This window comes from Lagenorhynchus albirostris, chromosome 8 (genome assembly GCF_949774975.1).
Source record: "Lagenorhynchus albirostris chromosome 8, mLagAlb1.1, whole genome shotgun sequence".
NCBI classification, from domain to species: Eukaryota; Metazoa; Chordata; class Mammalia; order Artiodactyla; family Delphinidae; genus Lagenorhynchus; species Lagenorhynchus albirostris.
Window position 1 is genome coordinate 21,903,501 of NC_083102.1, and position 16,329 is coordinate 21,919,829.

Sequence of the window (16,329 nt, forward strand, 5' to 3'; positions counted from 1 at the left end):
TTGTTGGTCATACGTATTTCTTCTTTTGAGGACATTATATGTCCTTTCCCATATTTTTTCTAATGGAATGTTCATCTTTTACTTATTGATTTGTAAAATCTTTATATAATTATTATATCTTTATTCATTGGAAACCAATACAGCCTTGAAAATAAATGAGAAAAATCTTTATTTGATGATTTGGAATAATACCCAAGCTGTATTATTAAGTAAAAAAATAAATAAATAAATAACAAAATAAACAACAAATCAAAGTGTAGAGCAGTATGAATAGCATTCTCCTAGATATGTAAAAAGGAGAGGAAATAAAATATATACAAAATATATACAAAATATGTAGTTGTTTCATTTCTGGAAGGAGACAAATATTTGAAGGTAGTTCCCTTGGGGGTGGAGGTCTGAGGGCCTGCAGGTCTGGAGTGAAAAGAAGACTTCCTTTCCATATTAGCAATTTTATCTTGTTTGCATTTTTACCTTGTGCACATGATCTTTTTTCTGTTAACAAACTAGTTTTAAAACTCCTAATAATGTGTATTAACCTTTTCTCACTTATATATGTCACAAATACTTTTCCTAGTTTGTTATTGACCTTTTAATTTTCTTTGTGTTGTTTTTTGACATATATGAAATTTGCGTTTTTACATGATTAAATCTATTAGCCTTTCATATTGTGTTTTCGTTTAGTGCTTTAAATTCATAAAATCCAAAATAAGATATTCACCTATATTTTCATCTGTTAGCTTGCTTGGTTGCTTTGGGTTTTTTCCTACATCAATCCATCTGTTATATATTTTGGTATATGATATGAAGGGGTTATCTAAATTTGATTTTTTTGGATAGTTGGCCGATTATCCCAGCACCATTTATTTAATAGTTCTCCCTTTACCCACTGATTTTTGATGTTACCTTTAACATACATTAGATTTTTGTATATATTCTAGGATTTGTTTCTGAGTTCTTTGTTATTTTCCATTGTTCTGGTGCATTGTTTTGATCATTTACCTTTTCAGTATATGTTACTATTTGAAAAGGCAGGTTCTCCAAATTACTTTCCTCTCTCTCTCTCTCTCTCTCTCTCTCTCTCTCTCTCTCTCTCTCTCTATATATATATATATATATATATATATACACACATACATATATCTTTTTTTTTCTCTTCTCATCTTTAAAATTCTTTTAAGCTTTTTTTTAAGCCCATTGGGATTTGTATTAAGGCTAAAAATTTGGAAATTTGGAAGGGATTAACATCATTTCACTTTTAGTCACCAAGTCAGGAATATGCAAGGTATGTCACTCTCTCTTCATTCAGGTCTTCTTTAATGTCCCTAAGTAAAATTTTTATAAGACCTATAAAGGACTTACAAGTTTTTATACAGCCTTTAAATTTCTTAATAGGTTTATTTTCTAGGAGAGTATATTTTGTATCTGCAGTTGTTACTGTAAATGAGAGGTTCTTCATGTTATTTTCCAATTGATATATAGGAAAAATATTTTGATTGTCCATATTTTCTTTAATCTAACTTATTTATTTTATAAATAGGTTATTTTTATAATTAACCATAAAACCTAGATTATTTTTATAATCTAACATATTTATTTCCCTTATTCTCATAGGATTCTCTTAAAGTTTCTAGGTGTATTATATCATACGCAAATTAAAACTTAATATGCTCTTTAACAACTAGGCCTCTTATTTCTATGTCTTCTCTCATTATATTGGTTAGAACAGCAAATTCTCAAACCTTTTGGTATCAGTCTCCCTCCACACTTAATTTTTGAGGACCTCAAAGAGTTTTGGTTTTTGTGAATTATATCTATTAATATTTAGGGTATTAAAATTTTAAACCAAGAATTTTAAAAATACTTGCTGTTTACCTTAAGAAACAATACTAAACCCATTACAAGCATAAATAACATATTTTTATGCAAAATATCTATGTTACCAAAACAAAAATATATATGGAGAATGACATTGTTGTACACTTTTTTGTAAGTCTTGTTAATGTCTGATTTAATAGAAGACAGATGGTTCTCATACCTTCTGCATTCAGTCTGTTGCAGTTTGCTCTTTGGGCTAAAGGACATGAAGAAAATCTGGCCTCACACAGATCTGTAATTGAAAAAAGGAAGAATATTTTAATAGCCCTTTCAGATAGTTGTGGATATTTTTCTTTGACATTACATCAGAACTTGATAGCTGGTACCTTCTTAAAGGTTAGTTGTAGTGTGGAATCTGAAACCATATCAATGAACTTTTCATACCCTCTTACATTAAACCCATTGGTCTCTTTTGCACTCTGAATGTATCTTTTACTCATACATAATTTTATAACATCATTCATTGGTCATTTGGAAAATACTGGTTCACTGAGTTATGAAGATCTTCCAAATGTTGACAAATTTCATTACACAATATCAAAAAAGTCACATTTATTAACCACAACACGTGTCTTATCAGAAAAGTCATTAAGATGGTAAAGAAGTCAAGCTCTTGATGGCAAATAGTTTCCAAAATTCTGATTTTTGTTCAAAATTTAATCACTGCAACAAATACCATCGGTTGTTTTCCTTGAAATGAGAAATTCACTTTAGATCATTTTTGAGAAAATAGCTGCCAAATGCACAAGTCTAAATAACCACAGTTTTCCTGTCAGTTTTTCTTCCAAGTAAAAGTGGTGTTCAAGGCAAAAGCAGCACAAATCACACACATACTTTTCCTGGAGACAACAATGGGACGTTGGTATGTAGCAAACTTGCTGTATGTGGATTCCCCCATTTCATGACACAGAATATTTAAAAAGTGTGTACTTAAGGGTGAGATTTAATAAAATTATTATTACTGCTTCATCAGGGACTTTTAAAAATGTGACTGCCATATTTATTAACTGTGAGTGTGTGCATGTTGATGAAAAATACAGTGACTACTAATAAAGCTCTGTACCTCTGCCCTGATTCTTGCTAAGGGGCCAGGAGTTTTATCCACCACTTCTTTTGCACCATCAGTGCAAATATCAACATGGTAAAAAAGACAAATAACATCTTAGTATTATGAAAATAGTTTTCGCCTTTCAGATCCCCTGAAAGGGTCTCGGGGGCTCCTGGGGTCCACAGACTACAGTTTGAGAGCCTATATGTTAGAACTCTTAGAACAATTTAATAATGGTAATACGAGTTCCTTTTCTTGACCTAATTTCAGTGGAACTGCCTAACAAGTAAATAAAAATTCTGAGGTTAAATTTATTTATTTATTCACTTGCAAATTTTAGACAATGATTCTGCAACCTCAGACCCTGATGCTGAAATCACTGCCAAGACCAACGGGAAAGGGAGCCCTGGGGAGCAGTCGCCAAGCCCCGTCCAGTTCATAAACAGTGAGGGAGCCGGGGACTCCAGCCGCTCGACCCTTCAGAGGTGCTCTCATCAGATTCATGTTTTCACTGCATTTTACCTTCATTAATCTAGATACCAATGTCAGCGATTTAACGACCTTAGAAACAGGTTGGCGTAGTGAAGTCCCACATTTTCATCTCAGCCATTCTATTTTCTCTTTATATCAATGCCACCTCCTGGATCTTGTCACAGCATTCTTAGTTAATGTAAGAATATATTGATAGGAGAGCATTAATTTTCACTCCTCAACCCCATTCTTCTCAGTCTTCCTATATGCAAGTTTGCTATTAGGACTTAGCTTTACAACCACTATCTTTTGACTCAGGGAGTATGATTTCCCCCCCCCTCCTTTTCTGTCTGCTGCAGCTTATAATTACCCTGTCTAGAATCAGAAGAAAAATAGAGTGCCACACATAGTGCTCTGATATTAAATAGGCGCAAAGGAGAGTGAAAGCAGCCTTGGTGTCAACTCTCAAATGCACATGGCAGTTTCATGATGCAGCACTTCCTCACAGATATTCACTGTTGATTATAAGACGGTGCTGATTTTCTGCACATATCCATCCCTTCTACTGGTAAAATAGTTCTACTAGAGAAGCTAGTTCTACTAGAGAAAGAATTGCTATTGTCGACTGCACTATTATTATTTTTATAACTACTTCTGTGCAAGGACTCTAAAATTGCATTCAAAACAAGATAGACCAACAAGGCTTCCACTGAGCACGTAATTTCACATGAAATAGAGTTTCTTCTCCTTTGGTTCAACAAAATATGCACTATAGGGCATATAGTTGTAGTGATCATTGGATTTAAAGGCAGAATTTGACTTGCTGTGATGGGAGAGGAACTATTGCTAGACTAATCTGTGGTTTGGCACATGTGTCTTCATATTTGCCTGGAAGAGTGATTATCTTCTTATCGCAATACAGATATTTCACTACTCGCCACTTTGATCATAACACCTATCCTTTTTTCTCTGATTCATGTTTTTGCCACATTTTGCCTATATTAACCTGGCGACCAATTTCAGTGATTTTATGACCTCAGAAACAGGTCAGAAACAGACCTCCCTCGTTTTAATCCTAGCTTTTCCACTGTCTCATTACACGAATGCTGCCAAATCTAAAAGCCTCTTCAGCCTCAACACTGTAACCTATGAAATGGAAGTGACTACAGACAACTATTGAAAACATCAAGGTTCAAAATCCATACTGGATGAGTCACTGTATCAGTATATGAAATACATGAAAACACTGTTGTTACTTTATGTTAAATATGATATACATAGAAATGCCTTCAGTTTTCCTGCCCTGTCAACCGTATTCTTTCCTCTTTTGCTCTGCTTTCTCACACTCATCAAAATTCCATTGGAGTAACTGTTTGCCTCTTTCTTTCTCTGAATGCTGCCCTTGCTTCTGGAGGCAGCTTGCGCTTACAGTTTCTGCCCCTCTGCGTGCTAATGACCTAACATGCATTCTCTGAAGGCTAGTATGGACAGTGGATCCCCTCCTTTGGGTCCAGGGTGAGAGAACAGGAATCCATCCGTAGGATCTTGCATTCAGAGGCAGAACTGAGACACCACATCCATTTTCCTTTTTCTTTGAAGTGTCTTTTAAAGAGACATTGAGCACCCTCTCGCCATTCTGAAGAAACACATTTGACCTTTAAGCCACCAATCCCTGACTAGTGTCTACTGACCTACTTTTTCACTTGCAGCGTCATCAGTGGCGTTGGGGAACTGGATCTAGACAAAGGGCTCGTGAAGAAAGTAGAGCCCAGTACCAAAGACAAACCTTATCCCGACTGCCCCTTCCTGCTGCTAGATGTGAGAGATAGAGATTCTTACCAGCAGTGCCACATTGTTGGAGGTAAGAGAGAGAAGGCCTTACAGTGTCTCACTCCTGAGAACACAGCCCGGTACTGAGCCCAGGCAGGCTCAAACCACAGCCTGTGGTCAGCAGTTGGGGAAACCCTGTGTTAGCCAGATGTGTTCTGGGAACCTGTAAGTTGGCTCTACCACATGCTCTGAGAGAAGCTGGTGACTTTCTCAGGGGGCTCAGGGGCCCAGGGCTAAATGTCAGAAGCAGTGAAGTGACACTTTTTATTTGTTCATAGTGTCCTGTTTCTTTTCTTTCACAAAAGTATTTAGGTTTATAACTAGTTGATTTTGAAAATATGTTTCTTTTAACTCTTAGACTTTAAACCAGCTGAGAATTGGGGCCAGGTTGTACCGAGAGCTACAAACTTCCTAAGCTTTTTCTTCTCTTTGCAGCTTACAGTTACCCAATTGCAACTCTGTCTAGAACAATGAACCCTTATTCAAATGATATTCTTGAATATGTATCCTTTGTTGCATTTTAAGGAGTTGGATGGTATAAAGACTGAAGACTCAATCTTATCATGAATCATGCTCCTAGTAAGAAAACCCTATGAAGGACCTTTGATATTAATTAGTTTACTTAGCATATTTTAGAATTTTGATCCTTAGCTGTTGCTGAGAATGCTTCCAAGCCATCCTGCAGTAGGACAAAAAACATTAGGTTAAAGGTTATGATCTGTTGAGAGTCAGTCCTAAGACTGTTTTCCCCAGAAAGTTTTCCCAAGTAAAATGTAAGGAGTGAATTTTTTTCCTTCTATTTTAATTTTTTTTGCTTCTTGAAATTTTAATTTTTTGCTCATAAAAATCATACAAAGAGAAAATAATTTAAATACTGAAAAATATAAAAAAGAAAATTGAAATAACCACACAATTGAACAACAAACTCTTACTACATTTTTTGTGTATTTTATTCCAGACTGTCTTCTTTATCTTTTTAACAAAGTAAAAATTATACTGTATATATAATTTAGTATGTTGCTTTTCCCCACTTCATATTACAGTGTATTTCCCCACACTAACACAAGCTCTTTATAAACTCTATTTTTGATGCAGTATAAGATCTCATCTTTAGATTTACTGTAATTTACTAAATCATTCCTCTTTGAAGGAATGGACTTTCAGGTGGTTCCCATTTTTTTACTATTATAAATAAGACTGCAGTGGACACGTTGGGCATAAAAGTTTTTCTGTTTCCTCATCTGTAAAATGGAGGTTGTAATACTTACTCTCCAGGATTGTACAGATGAAAGAGCCAAAGAGTGTACAGTGTGTAACTAGTGCCGTCTTGGACATGGTGATACTAGTTCATAGAAGAAAAGGATACCAGCTTGTGTGGTTTCCACGACAGGAAAAAGTCCTGAACCCCCTGAAGAGGGGTCATCCGATGCTCCTTGAACTCAGAGAGGTAAACCTTGACAGCTCTTCTTCCTCAGGGGTTTCTGTATAGTCTAGGAGCATTAGCTCAGTGTGGTCGAACCTTAACTCATCTGCTTCTTAGAAAAATGCCCATGGCAAGATCATCATTCTGTATGACGACGATGAGAGGCTGGCCAGCCAGGCAGCTACCACCATGTGCGAGCGGGGATTTGAGAACCTCTTCATGCTTTCCGGAGGTGAGGGGCTGTGTTCTGCTTAGGACATAAAAGGCGAATACTCGGGCTCACACTCCTTCAACTCCACCCCTATCGCCTTTTCCCTCCTGGAGCTCAGAACTTAGTATTCTGGAAACAGAGACAACCATGCTGGCAGAAAGGAGTCAGGATACGTGAAACTTCCTTTAGCTCCATCAGCACATGTTTTTAATTCCTGAAATAATGATGTTACTTTATGGCTCTGTAAGAAAGCCTTAATGCTGCAGACTTGAGCTAAACGATTTCTGGTGGAATTCTCAGAATCCCACATAACAACTGACATTTTCTGGTGTAATTTACTTAATGGTGAAGCAGTTAAGAAAGATTTCCTGTCCTTGTGTTGAGGAGGCATGCGGGCTCCTTTCCAGGTTGCCTTGGCCTCACCGTGCTAACACGGCTTTTTCTGATGATCTTCCACACCTAGGTCTAAAAGTCTTAGCTCAGAAATTCCCAGAAGGACTGATTACGGGTTCCCTGCCAGCATCTTGCCAGCAGACCCTTCCGCCTGCTTCTGCCCGGAAACGATCCGGCCCGAAAGTGCCGCCCCCAGCAGCCGAGAATAAATGGAGATTTACCCCAGAAGACCTAAAGAAGATAGAATATTACCTGGAAGAGGACCAGGGTCCTGCAGACAGTACTAGTAAGATATTTTGACCTTTAGAAATAATGTTTTCTGTAGAACTTGAGATTTGCAGCTTTGAACATCAACCTCATCATATGAGAAGCTTGATCTCTTATATTCAGATTCTTCAAATATTTGCAGGAGAAGGGGAATGTGCAGGTGCTATGTGAGGAGGGGGGAGGTGAGTGGAGGGGAGATTATGGTAAGAATTAGGCATTGCACACAGACATAGAAAGAGAAGAGAGGGTATCAGTCAAATAAAGTGTGCATCTCAGGCAGAGTTGAGAGGCTAAGCTAAGGCTTTCAGATTCCTTCTCGGAAAGCTTTGCTTCCTTCTGCTGCTTCTGGGTACCTTTAAACTACTTCTGGCCTTTCCTTTGGCACACTGCTTTCTCTTTTTCCTCTAACCATTCCTGTACCCTTCTCTACTGAGAAGGAATGAAGGACAGATGAGGTTGATTGGATAATGGAGAGGAAGGAAAGAAAAGCTATCTGGGTTTCCCTTCATCCCTGCCCCCTTCCCCACCTTCTAATTGATCTCAAGGATGAAGAGTAGGTTTTAGCCTAAAGTAGATGCTGAATAGGACTTCATTAGTTTAAAAGTGGTTTGTAGCATAAGACTTCATTAGTTTAAAAGTGTACTTGGCAGGTTGTCCCTGGAATCATTTTTGCAGCTCTGCTCCCTGCTTTCTTGCTCCCTTCAGGCCGGCTGAGCCAAGGTAATGCTTCTGGAAGAGACTCCAAGGTTCCAGGCTCCCGCAGCGGTCAGAACCTGCCTGCCGGGGCCCCTGCCGGCCACCAGAACCCCCGCTCGCTGGGCAGTGGCCACCTGCAAGGCAAACCCTGGAAGTAAAGACTTTGTCTTAGTCAAATAAATGTTTTCTCTCCTTTCGGAACCCCTGAGCAGTTCACAAGTTGGTCATTTTAAGAAGCTGCTGCAGAGGAAAGACCTCAACGTGTGTCAGGCCCTCTTCCCTCTTCCTGTCTCCAGCTCCTCTCCCACATCCAACCCGGGAAGGATTTTTACAAAACCCAGAGGCATGACAGGCTCTAGTGTCCTCCCTGTTGTTTACAGAATATTTAAGTCTCTGAAACTGAGTAGGAAAAAAGTCTAATTTTTGTAGGCTTTCTTTTTGTTTGTTTGTTTTTAATAAGGTCCAGTTTGTTTTGGTCTATATCCTGCGTTGTTTTGTAAATACTTCAGGCGCATCTGGTGTGTCCTTCCCAGCCAGTTCTTTTTCACTCACTCTTCTTGGTTTCACGAAGGCTCTCTCGGTAGGCTTTGCAGCCTGAGAAGCTGTCCCCGGGGGTGCAGACGATTCGTAGCTTTCAGCCCCCACCAGCTGTGGACCCGCTGGCTGAGGAGCTCTTCGCCCAGCACCCGAGGCAGGCTCCGTCTGGAAGCCGGTACCTGTGAGCGTCACTCAGTTAAGATTTAGTAGTAGCTCTCACATGTGCTCAGCGCTTCTCCTCCTCACTATATGTTTTCCTGGAACCAGCACAGGTGATGATGTGTGCTCAGCTGCCTTCACGGGCAAGTCCTGCCCACTGTTCAGGGCCGGGTTGAGAGCCACTGAAGCCCCCTGGAGCCGTCCCTCATTTGCGGTTGGTTTATTAGTTGTAAACTCCCATTACCCAGCTCAGGCCCATCCATCTTAGATGGGTAGAAATTATGGCCACTTGAAAACATTGGCTTTGGTTGGGCCACTGCCCGCACACAAGGTGAGGACAACTCCACAGTCCTTTGTCAGAGCTGACAACCCTTTAAACCCTTGCTTAAAAATACAGTATTAGTCTAATTGAGTAATTAGTGCAATTCCCTGCTTACTTCTCATTCTCATGACTGAGCTGTGATTAGGAGGTTTTGAATATAGATTCTTGTTTGGGCCAGAATTTTGAATCAGCGTTAATTGAATTGCTAGATGACTGACATTCATTCCATTTAATTGGGGGAACAAAAGACCTCAGGTAAGGATGAGGAACTATGAAATCATCAGGCAAAGGAAAAAGAGCCTTGTTAATTTTTATGGTCTGTGATCTGTAGCTGTGATAAGGGACTAAGGAATAAATTGTGCTCTTTGTCATGGCAACCAGCTTCTGAAAAGCCAGCTGAAAATTGCCTATCCTTAGGTGGTTATTGCTGCTGGGTAAGATTTGTCTTAACAGGACTATTTTTCTCACCACCAAAAAAAAAATGTATCACAGTATTTCCAGCATGGGGGGCTGTGTTTGTAGGAGAAATAAAGGTAATAAATATCTTATAGAGACATATGGAAAAATAACTTTCACATTCAGCCCAGTTCTGTTTTAGTGTGTTTATTCTTCTCTACTTGATTTCCAAAGTGCAACATTTTCCGATGCTTTAGAAATCAAACAAACCAGGGACATTGTTCAGATGTCAAGCTGTGCCCAATTTTCCACAAGATTCAAGAATCTTGTATAAAATTCAGCCAACGTACACATAGCTTTAAAGAGGAGCCTGTCATGTTTCCCCATAAATTTATTGCCTGAGAACTAAGTTCAGCCTTTTGCTAATGCCAAAATGCTCTGGCTTTTTATTTTCTTTACAGCATAGATTTTTAAAAATGCAAATTTTTCCACACTCAACTTTCCCCTAGCATGGACAAGATTTTCAGCCATTTTGGACACATATGCATTTTTAAGAAAAAAATTTTTTTTTCTCTGTGACAAAGTTCTGGTTATGCCATTTTCAAGTCGACTAGTCAGGAGTTTAGATTTCCCCACTCGATTCTATTTTGAAAGTAAATGGTAGTCCCCCTTTGTTCCTATTCTGCATTCTCATCACCACACAACACTAGAGTGTTAGAAACTACTATGTATATGTGCAAAGTCAGTATAGCTGAACCTATTAGAATTGCAGTGCATTTAGTTGAGAGATCTGGCAGGTTGACTATATTTATGTGTGTTTCTCCATAGCGCTTTGCCTATTGGTAAGGATTTTAAATAACTACTCCTCAAAGACCTGTTCTGGTTCTGCACTTTGTGTGTTAAATGTCACTTGCAGTTTTTACACGCTCAAGGTATTGCTTTGAATGTTCTACTTTACTAGGTTCTTCGTTAGATTAACTGACATGTATTATCTAAGCGATCTGTGATACTCTGTGCAATTGTGAAAGTTGAAGATTAAAGTACATAGTTCTTAATTTGTTGTTTGCTGTTAATATGCTGAGATCTGCCAACTTCTCTCTTCCTCTCTGTTGAGATGATTTGTGGGGAGTCACATGAGACTGGGGTGATCTGAAAGAGTACTTCTTTTTGCTCTATCTCCCAGTAATGCATATTTTCTTTGTGTAAATGAACCAGGAAATCATTCCAATTAGGGCAGTGGACTTTAGCTTTCTAGTCAGAAGGGTTTCTCCTCATGCCCAGCAGGGACTGATTGCCACCTTAAACTCATTAGAGCGGGGCTTTCTTGTCAGTGTTGGGGGTTGATGAGCTTCCCTTGCCTGGGAACTTATGACCCCCTAGATGGAAAATGCTTTATCAATGTACAACTGCTGCTCCATCTGAGCAATGGTGATGGCCAAAGTCTAAATAATAAGTTCAGTACTTTATCTACTGTATTTAAGAAAGAAAAGAGGGAAGGAAAGAGAGAAGCAAGGAAACAAGAAGTGTGGAGGGAGGAAGGGGAAGGCAACATTACTCATTTGAGTACAAAAAGAACATCTCGGGCTGTTACAATGTCAGGTTTAATCTATTGAAAGGCATAGAATGGGGACCTCCCTGGCAGTCCAGTGGTTAAGACTTTGCCTTCCAATGCAGGAAGTGTGGGTTCGATCCCTGGTTGGGGAGCTAAGAATCCCACATGCCTCATAGCCAAAAAAACAAACGAAAACCCCCCATAAAACAGAAGCAATATTGTAACAAATTCAATAAAAGACTTTAAAAAGGGTCCACATCAAAAAAAAACTTTATAAAAAAAGTAAAAAGAAAGACATAGAATGAATCAAATTACCTAAACGTAATTTTATTTTTTACCTTTAGCAGAAAACCAGAACTAGCACAATCATATTGGACTTGGGGTGTAAATCAGAATTAAAAGAGAACAAATAGTGTTCATTAGTTGCTGAGGGATTTTTCCTGTGATACTACTGAGATTATACAAAAATTCATAAGACTTTAGGCTACTCACCAAGAACACAGAACAAAACAAAACCTTCTTTTCTCTAATTCCCTTGTGGAATATAAGTGAAATCAGAGTCCTAGGCTAGGAAGAAATATGTAGCCAATTTTTCTTGTGTTGGTTTTGGTTTCTGTCATGTTATAAATTGGTTGTAGATTCTGTCTTTTATGTTATCTGACTTTTTTAGGGGGGATAATTAATTTCTGTCCACCTGGATTTAATGACTCCCTTCATGACTCCCTTCCTGCTCTACTCTGAAGATAATCATTAAGAACCTTTCTTTCCCCAGTTCCAAAATATTCCCAGTGTCTCTAATGTGCGTTTATTTTTTCACAATTCTTTCAGTTTCAACTCCCATAATACTTTCCTTTTTCTTTTTCAAGAAACATCAGAAATGTGGATATTATATCAGTTTATGTGAGCATGATGATATGCTTATCTACTGTTCAATTAATTTTTTGATTAAAATATATTTTTCCCATAAAAAACAATAAATAGGACACATTGTGCTTCCAAAGTGTTCAGAAGACATTTGGGTAGTAATACGTTCCTAAAGTTGCAGTAATTACTGAAATTGCTATTGCCACGTCCTTTATTGGCACACAGGTCAGTTATAGCATAAAATATGTAATGGTGGCAATTTGTCAGCAGTGAATTCTGACAGGACAGGATTCAGTGCATGATTTTATGTGTTTACAAAACTATATTGCCCCCCTCCTCCCCCATCTCCTTACGGTCTCACTCTCTGATGCTTATCCTCTTTGTTCCAAATGCAGACGCAGATTCTCTTCACCTGCATAACATCCTGAGGCACCTGGTGAAATGTGTGGCAAACAGAGGTCACTTATTAAATACTATTGACTGATGGACTACATTTTAAAAAAATTATTTAAAATTATTTTTGACTATAACCTCCCAGAGGGTGAAAATCACCAACTACATGACATTGGCCCTTAATAAGGGTGTGTGAATAAATGAACTGAACCTGTCAAGACTGAAGTCTGGGATGTAAAGCCCATTGTGGTGGCCACTCAGCGCTGGTCTGCCATTCTGGAGACCTGGAAAGTTTGTTATCCCTTGTCCTCTTGTACATCCTACTTTTGTATGTGAGACATTCATCACTCTGAGATTTTTAGATTACCCTCTGCAGGAGGTACCCAAGAAGCTGTTAGGGCCGTTATTATTAGCCTGGCTGTCTGCAGTCTGCCTGTTTCCATGGTCCCCTCAAGCTCAAAGTAGCCTTCAGAATTCAACTGCACCATCCCCATCTGAGAGTGGGTTTTATTTTCTCTTTTGTTTCAAATCTTGAAGATCTCCAGGTAATAATGTTAGCAAACATTTATGGAGAGCTTACTATGTGTTAGGCAGTATTCCTAGATTCTTCATTTTATGTTTTGACTCATTTGACTATCAGAACATCCCTACGAGGTAGGCACCCCCATTTTCAGGTGAGGAGACTGAGGGTCAAATGGAAATTAAGCAACTCGCCCTGTGTCACTGAGCTGGAAGGTTGAGAAACCATTCTGCTCTGTGCTTGTCCACTCTGGGTGGGTACAGCCACTCTCTCCCTGGCTACGCCTCCAATTCACTAACAAAAATGTAACTTTCTGGGCTTCCCTGGTGGCGCAGTGGTTGCGAGTCTGCCTGCCGATGCAGGGGACACGGGTTCGTGCGCCGGTCCGGGAAGATCCCACATGCTGCGGAGTGGCTGGGCTCGTGAGCCATGGCCGCTGAGCCTGCGCGTCCGGAGCCTGTGCTCCGCAACGGTAGAGGCCACAACAGTGAGAGGCCTGTGTACCGCAAAAAAAAAAAAAAAAAAGTAACTTTCCCTTGGCTGTTGGCTTCCCTTCCTTCCTTGTCACCTGAGATTCCACTGAAAGCTTTCCTCCTCTGCCTGCATAAAAGGTGAGGAATTCAGGGACTGAAACATCTGCTCCTGGGACCATTCCACTGTCTGTGTCTGGTGACCTATCTAGAAGACAGGTGCTCCAGGGTTTGTGAGATTTGTTTCTTAATGAGGTATCACTTAAGGAATGGGAGTTACAAACTTTTCATTAGATTGTAGGGGAAAAGGCTGTTTTCCTGATGGTTGAACTATCCAATAAAACCATATTGATATGATTTGTGTCTGAATTTCTCTTTCCTTTGTGGTGATGTTTCTGATTTAGGCTGAAACATAAATTGTGTGAATTGGCTCATGGCCGCAGGCCTGGGCTTCATGGGAGGAAGCAGCAGCAAACCTCTGTGCCTCAGTCCATGTTAGCAGAGCTCTCATTCCACCGCACTCCTCTAAAAATGTAGCCGAACATACCATGGTAGTTAAGCAGAAGACTTATAATTTTCTTTTAGTTGGGCAGTAAACATTTGGCAGTCTTCACTTCTGGGGTCGTTAGCTGATGCTCACAGTTTGAGTTGCCAAATTAATGTGGATCCTGAAAGCTTTGGGGAGAATTCATTACCCTTTGACAGTTTTTCAGATTTGACGGGTGCTCTGTGCTTCTTTCTCAGAGCTCTTCCTTCATCTGGCCGATCTGAATGTTTTGGTTGGTCATATTAGTTTCCTGTAAGGAGCATCTGGGTCGTAGTGTGTTCACAGAATGATGTTTCTGTCCTTAGAGCCCTTAGAGCAAGAATTCGTCTGCATCTTCAAATCCACCTAGTCCCACTTGCCCTTGCAAAACAATTGCTGAGATGATGAATAGCCCTGTACTGGATGAGGGACCAGTGAGGTCATATCTGGATTGTATTCAATGACATTTCAATTTTAACTTCAGGCCAAAGCCAGAAAGCTAGACATGCATATCTTAGTGTTAATTCAAAAGACCACCCAAAGGATTTTTATGGACCACGAATGGCCCACGGGCCACATTGAGAACCATAGATAATGCTCTAAGAACAAAGTAAAATGAGTTCATTTAAAAATAAAGATTTTTGAACAGTCCTAGAGAATAGGCATTAGCATAATCAATTCCCCAGATTGCTGCGGGAACTGAAAGTGAGCAGCAAGCGCTCTTGGGAGTTGTCATCTGAGCTACCACAGAGTGCTTAGGGAATGGCCCCCAACCAGGAGACATTAGTACCCTGCCCTTGGTAGAAACACTTGCTTCCAGCTCTATCTGGAGTATAAACTTTTCCAAAAATAAGACCTTGTTCTGGGCAACAGCAGAAGAAATGAGTTTAGACAAATGATGAAAAAGAATCTGGGCACAAATTAAGATGGCCATTTAGATGTTTGATTTTGATAATAAGTTGGTCTTAGATAACTTTACCCACAGGTAATCTGGTGTGTTTGAAATAGCTTTTTTTTAACCCCCCTGATTATACAAACTCATTGCAAGAAATTCAGAAAAGTATAAAGAGGAAAACCACCACCGCTGCCTGGGGTAACCACAATTATTATTATTGGGGAATATCTACTTCCAGGCATAGTGGGTGTGCGTTTTTCAAACAAAAATGAGATTCATACTCAATATACTATGTTGTAGCCTGCTTTTTTTTAAACAACTGTATGGAAATATAAATTACATGCCATAAAATTCACCCATTTTAAGGATACAATTCAGTGATTTTTAGTAAATGTACAGAGTTGAGAAAGCCACAATCCTGTTTTAGAATATTTCCATCATGTGACCAGCTTCTTTTGCCCAGTATATTGTGACCATTTTTCCATATCAACACAGACTACAATGGCTTCCCGATATTCCATTGTGTAAATGGGTAATACCCATATCAATACTGGTATCTATCTAGGTTCTTTTCCTTTTAATTTAACTTTTTATTATTACAACCTTGTATATATGTTTATTTGAACTTCTCAAAATATTTTTATAAAATAAATTCCTCCAAGTGGACTTACTGGGTCAAAGTGTCAGTACGCTGAAATTTTTTATTTATAGTGCCAAATTCCCCTCCAGGAAGGTCGTGTAAATTTATCCTCCCACCAGCAGTATATGGCAGGTCTCATTTCTTCATACTCTTGATAACACTGAGTTGTCAGTCTTTTTATTCTTTGTCAATCTGATGGGAGAAAAATAATATATTTTTCTTTAATGTACAAAAAATAATCACTCAGAGAATCAGTATCTTTCATTTATTGGCTTTTTGTGTTTCTTCTTTTGGGAATTGCCTATTTTTCTTTTGAAATGTTAGTCTTTTTTTTAAACCCCTTTTACTTGTAAGAGTTTTTTTCCCCTCAAGGTTATTAATACTTTTTCATATATACCACATTATTTTCTAAAATTTTTGTTTCTTTTAGCTTTATGATTTTATTTATAAAATAAAATTTTTACCCATAGATTTGTAAAAATATGTATCTGCAAACTGGAAAGTTCTTCCTGTAGTTGAAAATAGAAAAAAAAATGTTAATGACTTCCATGTCTCCATTTAACGAGCATTTATTAAGTGCCTACTCTGTGTCATGTACTTGGCCAACCAGTAGAAATTGAGTGTTGAGCAAAACAGCACAATCCCTGCCCTCATGGAATTTTCATTCTGGTGCTTTACTCCTGTCTTTTCAGCTTTCTTAAGACTCTTACTTGCTCAGAGCCTTACTTTCTAAACTACAACTCAGGGAAATTCAAAATGACTTGCAAGCCTACAAAATAAAGATTATAAAATTTATAAGTTCTCTAGTATATGTGGAGAACACTCATTCAACAAATAT

General features: G+C 38.7%; 1 protein-coding gene across 6 annotated transcripts in view; it reads left to right on the forward strand.

Annotated features, from left to right (window-relative positions):
• CEP41 (centrosomal protein 41) overlaps positions 1-13,787 on the forward strand; it is a 46,980-nt gene extending 33,193 nt beyond the window's left edge. For 4 of the 6 annotated variants that reach the window (XM_060156669.1, XM_060156672.1, XM_060156668.1 and 1 more), the window contains 7 exons: positions 3,267-3,411; positions 5,107-5,258; positions 5,663-5,730; positions 6,768-6,882; positions 7,325-7,540; positions 8,227-8,371; positions 12,443-13,787. In XM_060156669.1, the coding sequence (XP_060012652.1) occupies positions 3,267-3,411; positions 5,107-5,258; positions 5,663-5,730; positions 6,768-6,882; positions 7,325-7,540; positions 8,227-8,371; positions 12,443-12,467 (866 nt within the window). In that variant the 3' untranslated portion in view covers positions 12,468-13,787. Of the gene's footprint in view, positions 1-3,266; positions 3,412-5,106; positions 5,259-5,662; positions 5,731-6,767; positions 6,883-7,324; positions 7,541-8,226 lie in introns of all 6 variants that reach the window. The other 2 variants (XM_060156671.1, XM_060156673.1) reach the window with 2 other exon arrangements.
• The last annotated feature ends 2,542 nt before the right edge of the window (positions 13,788-16,329 follow it).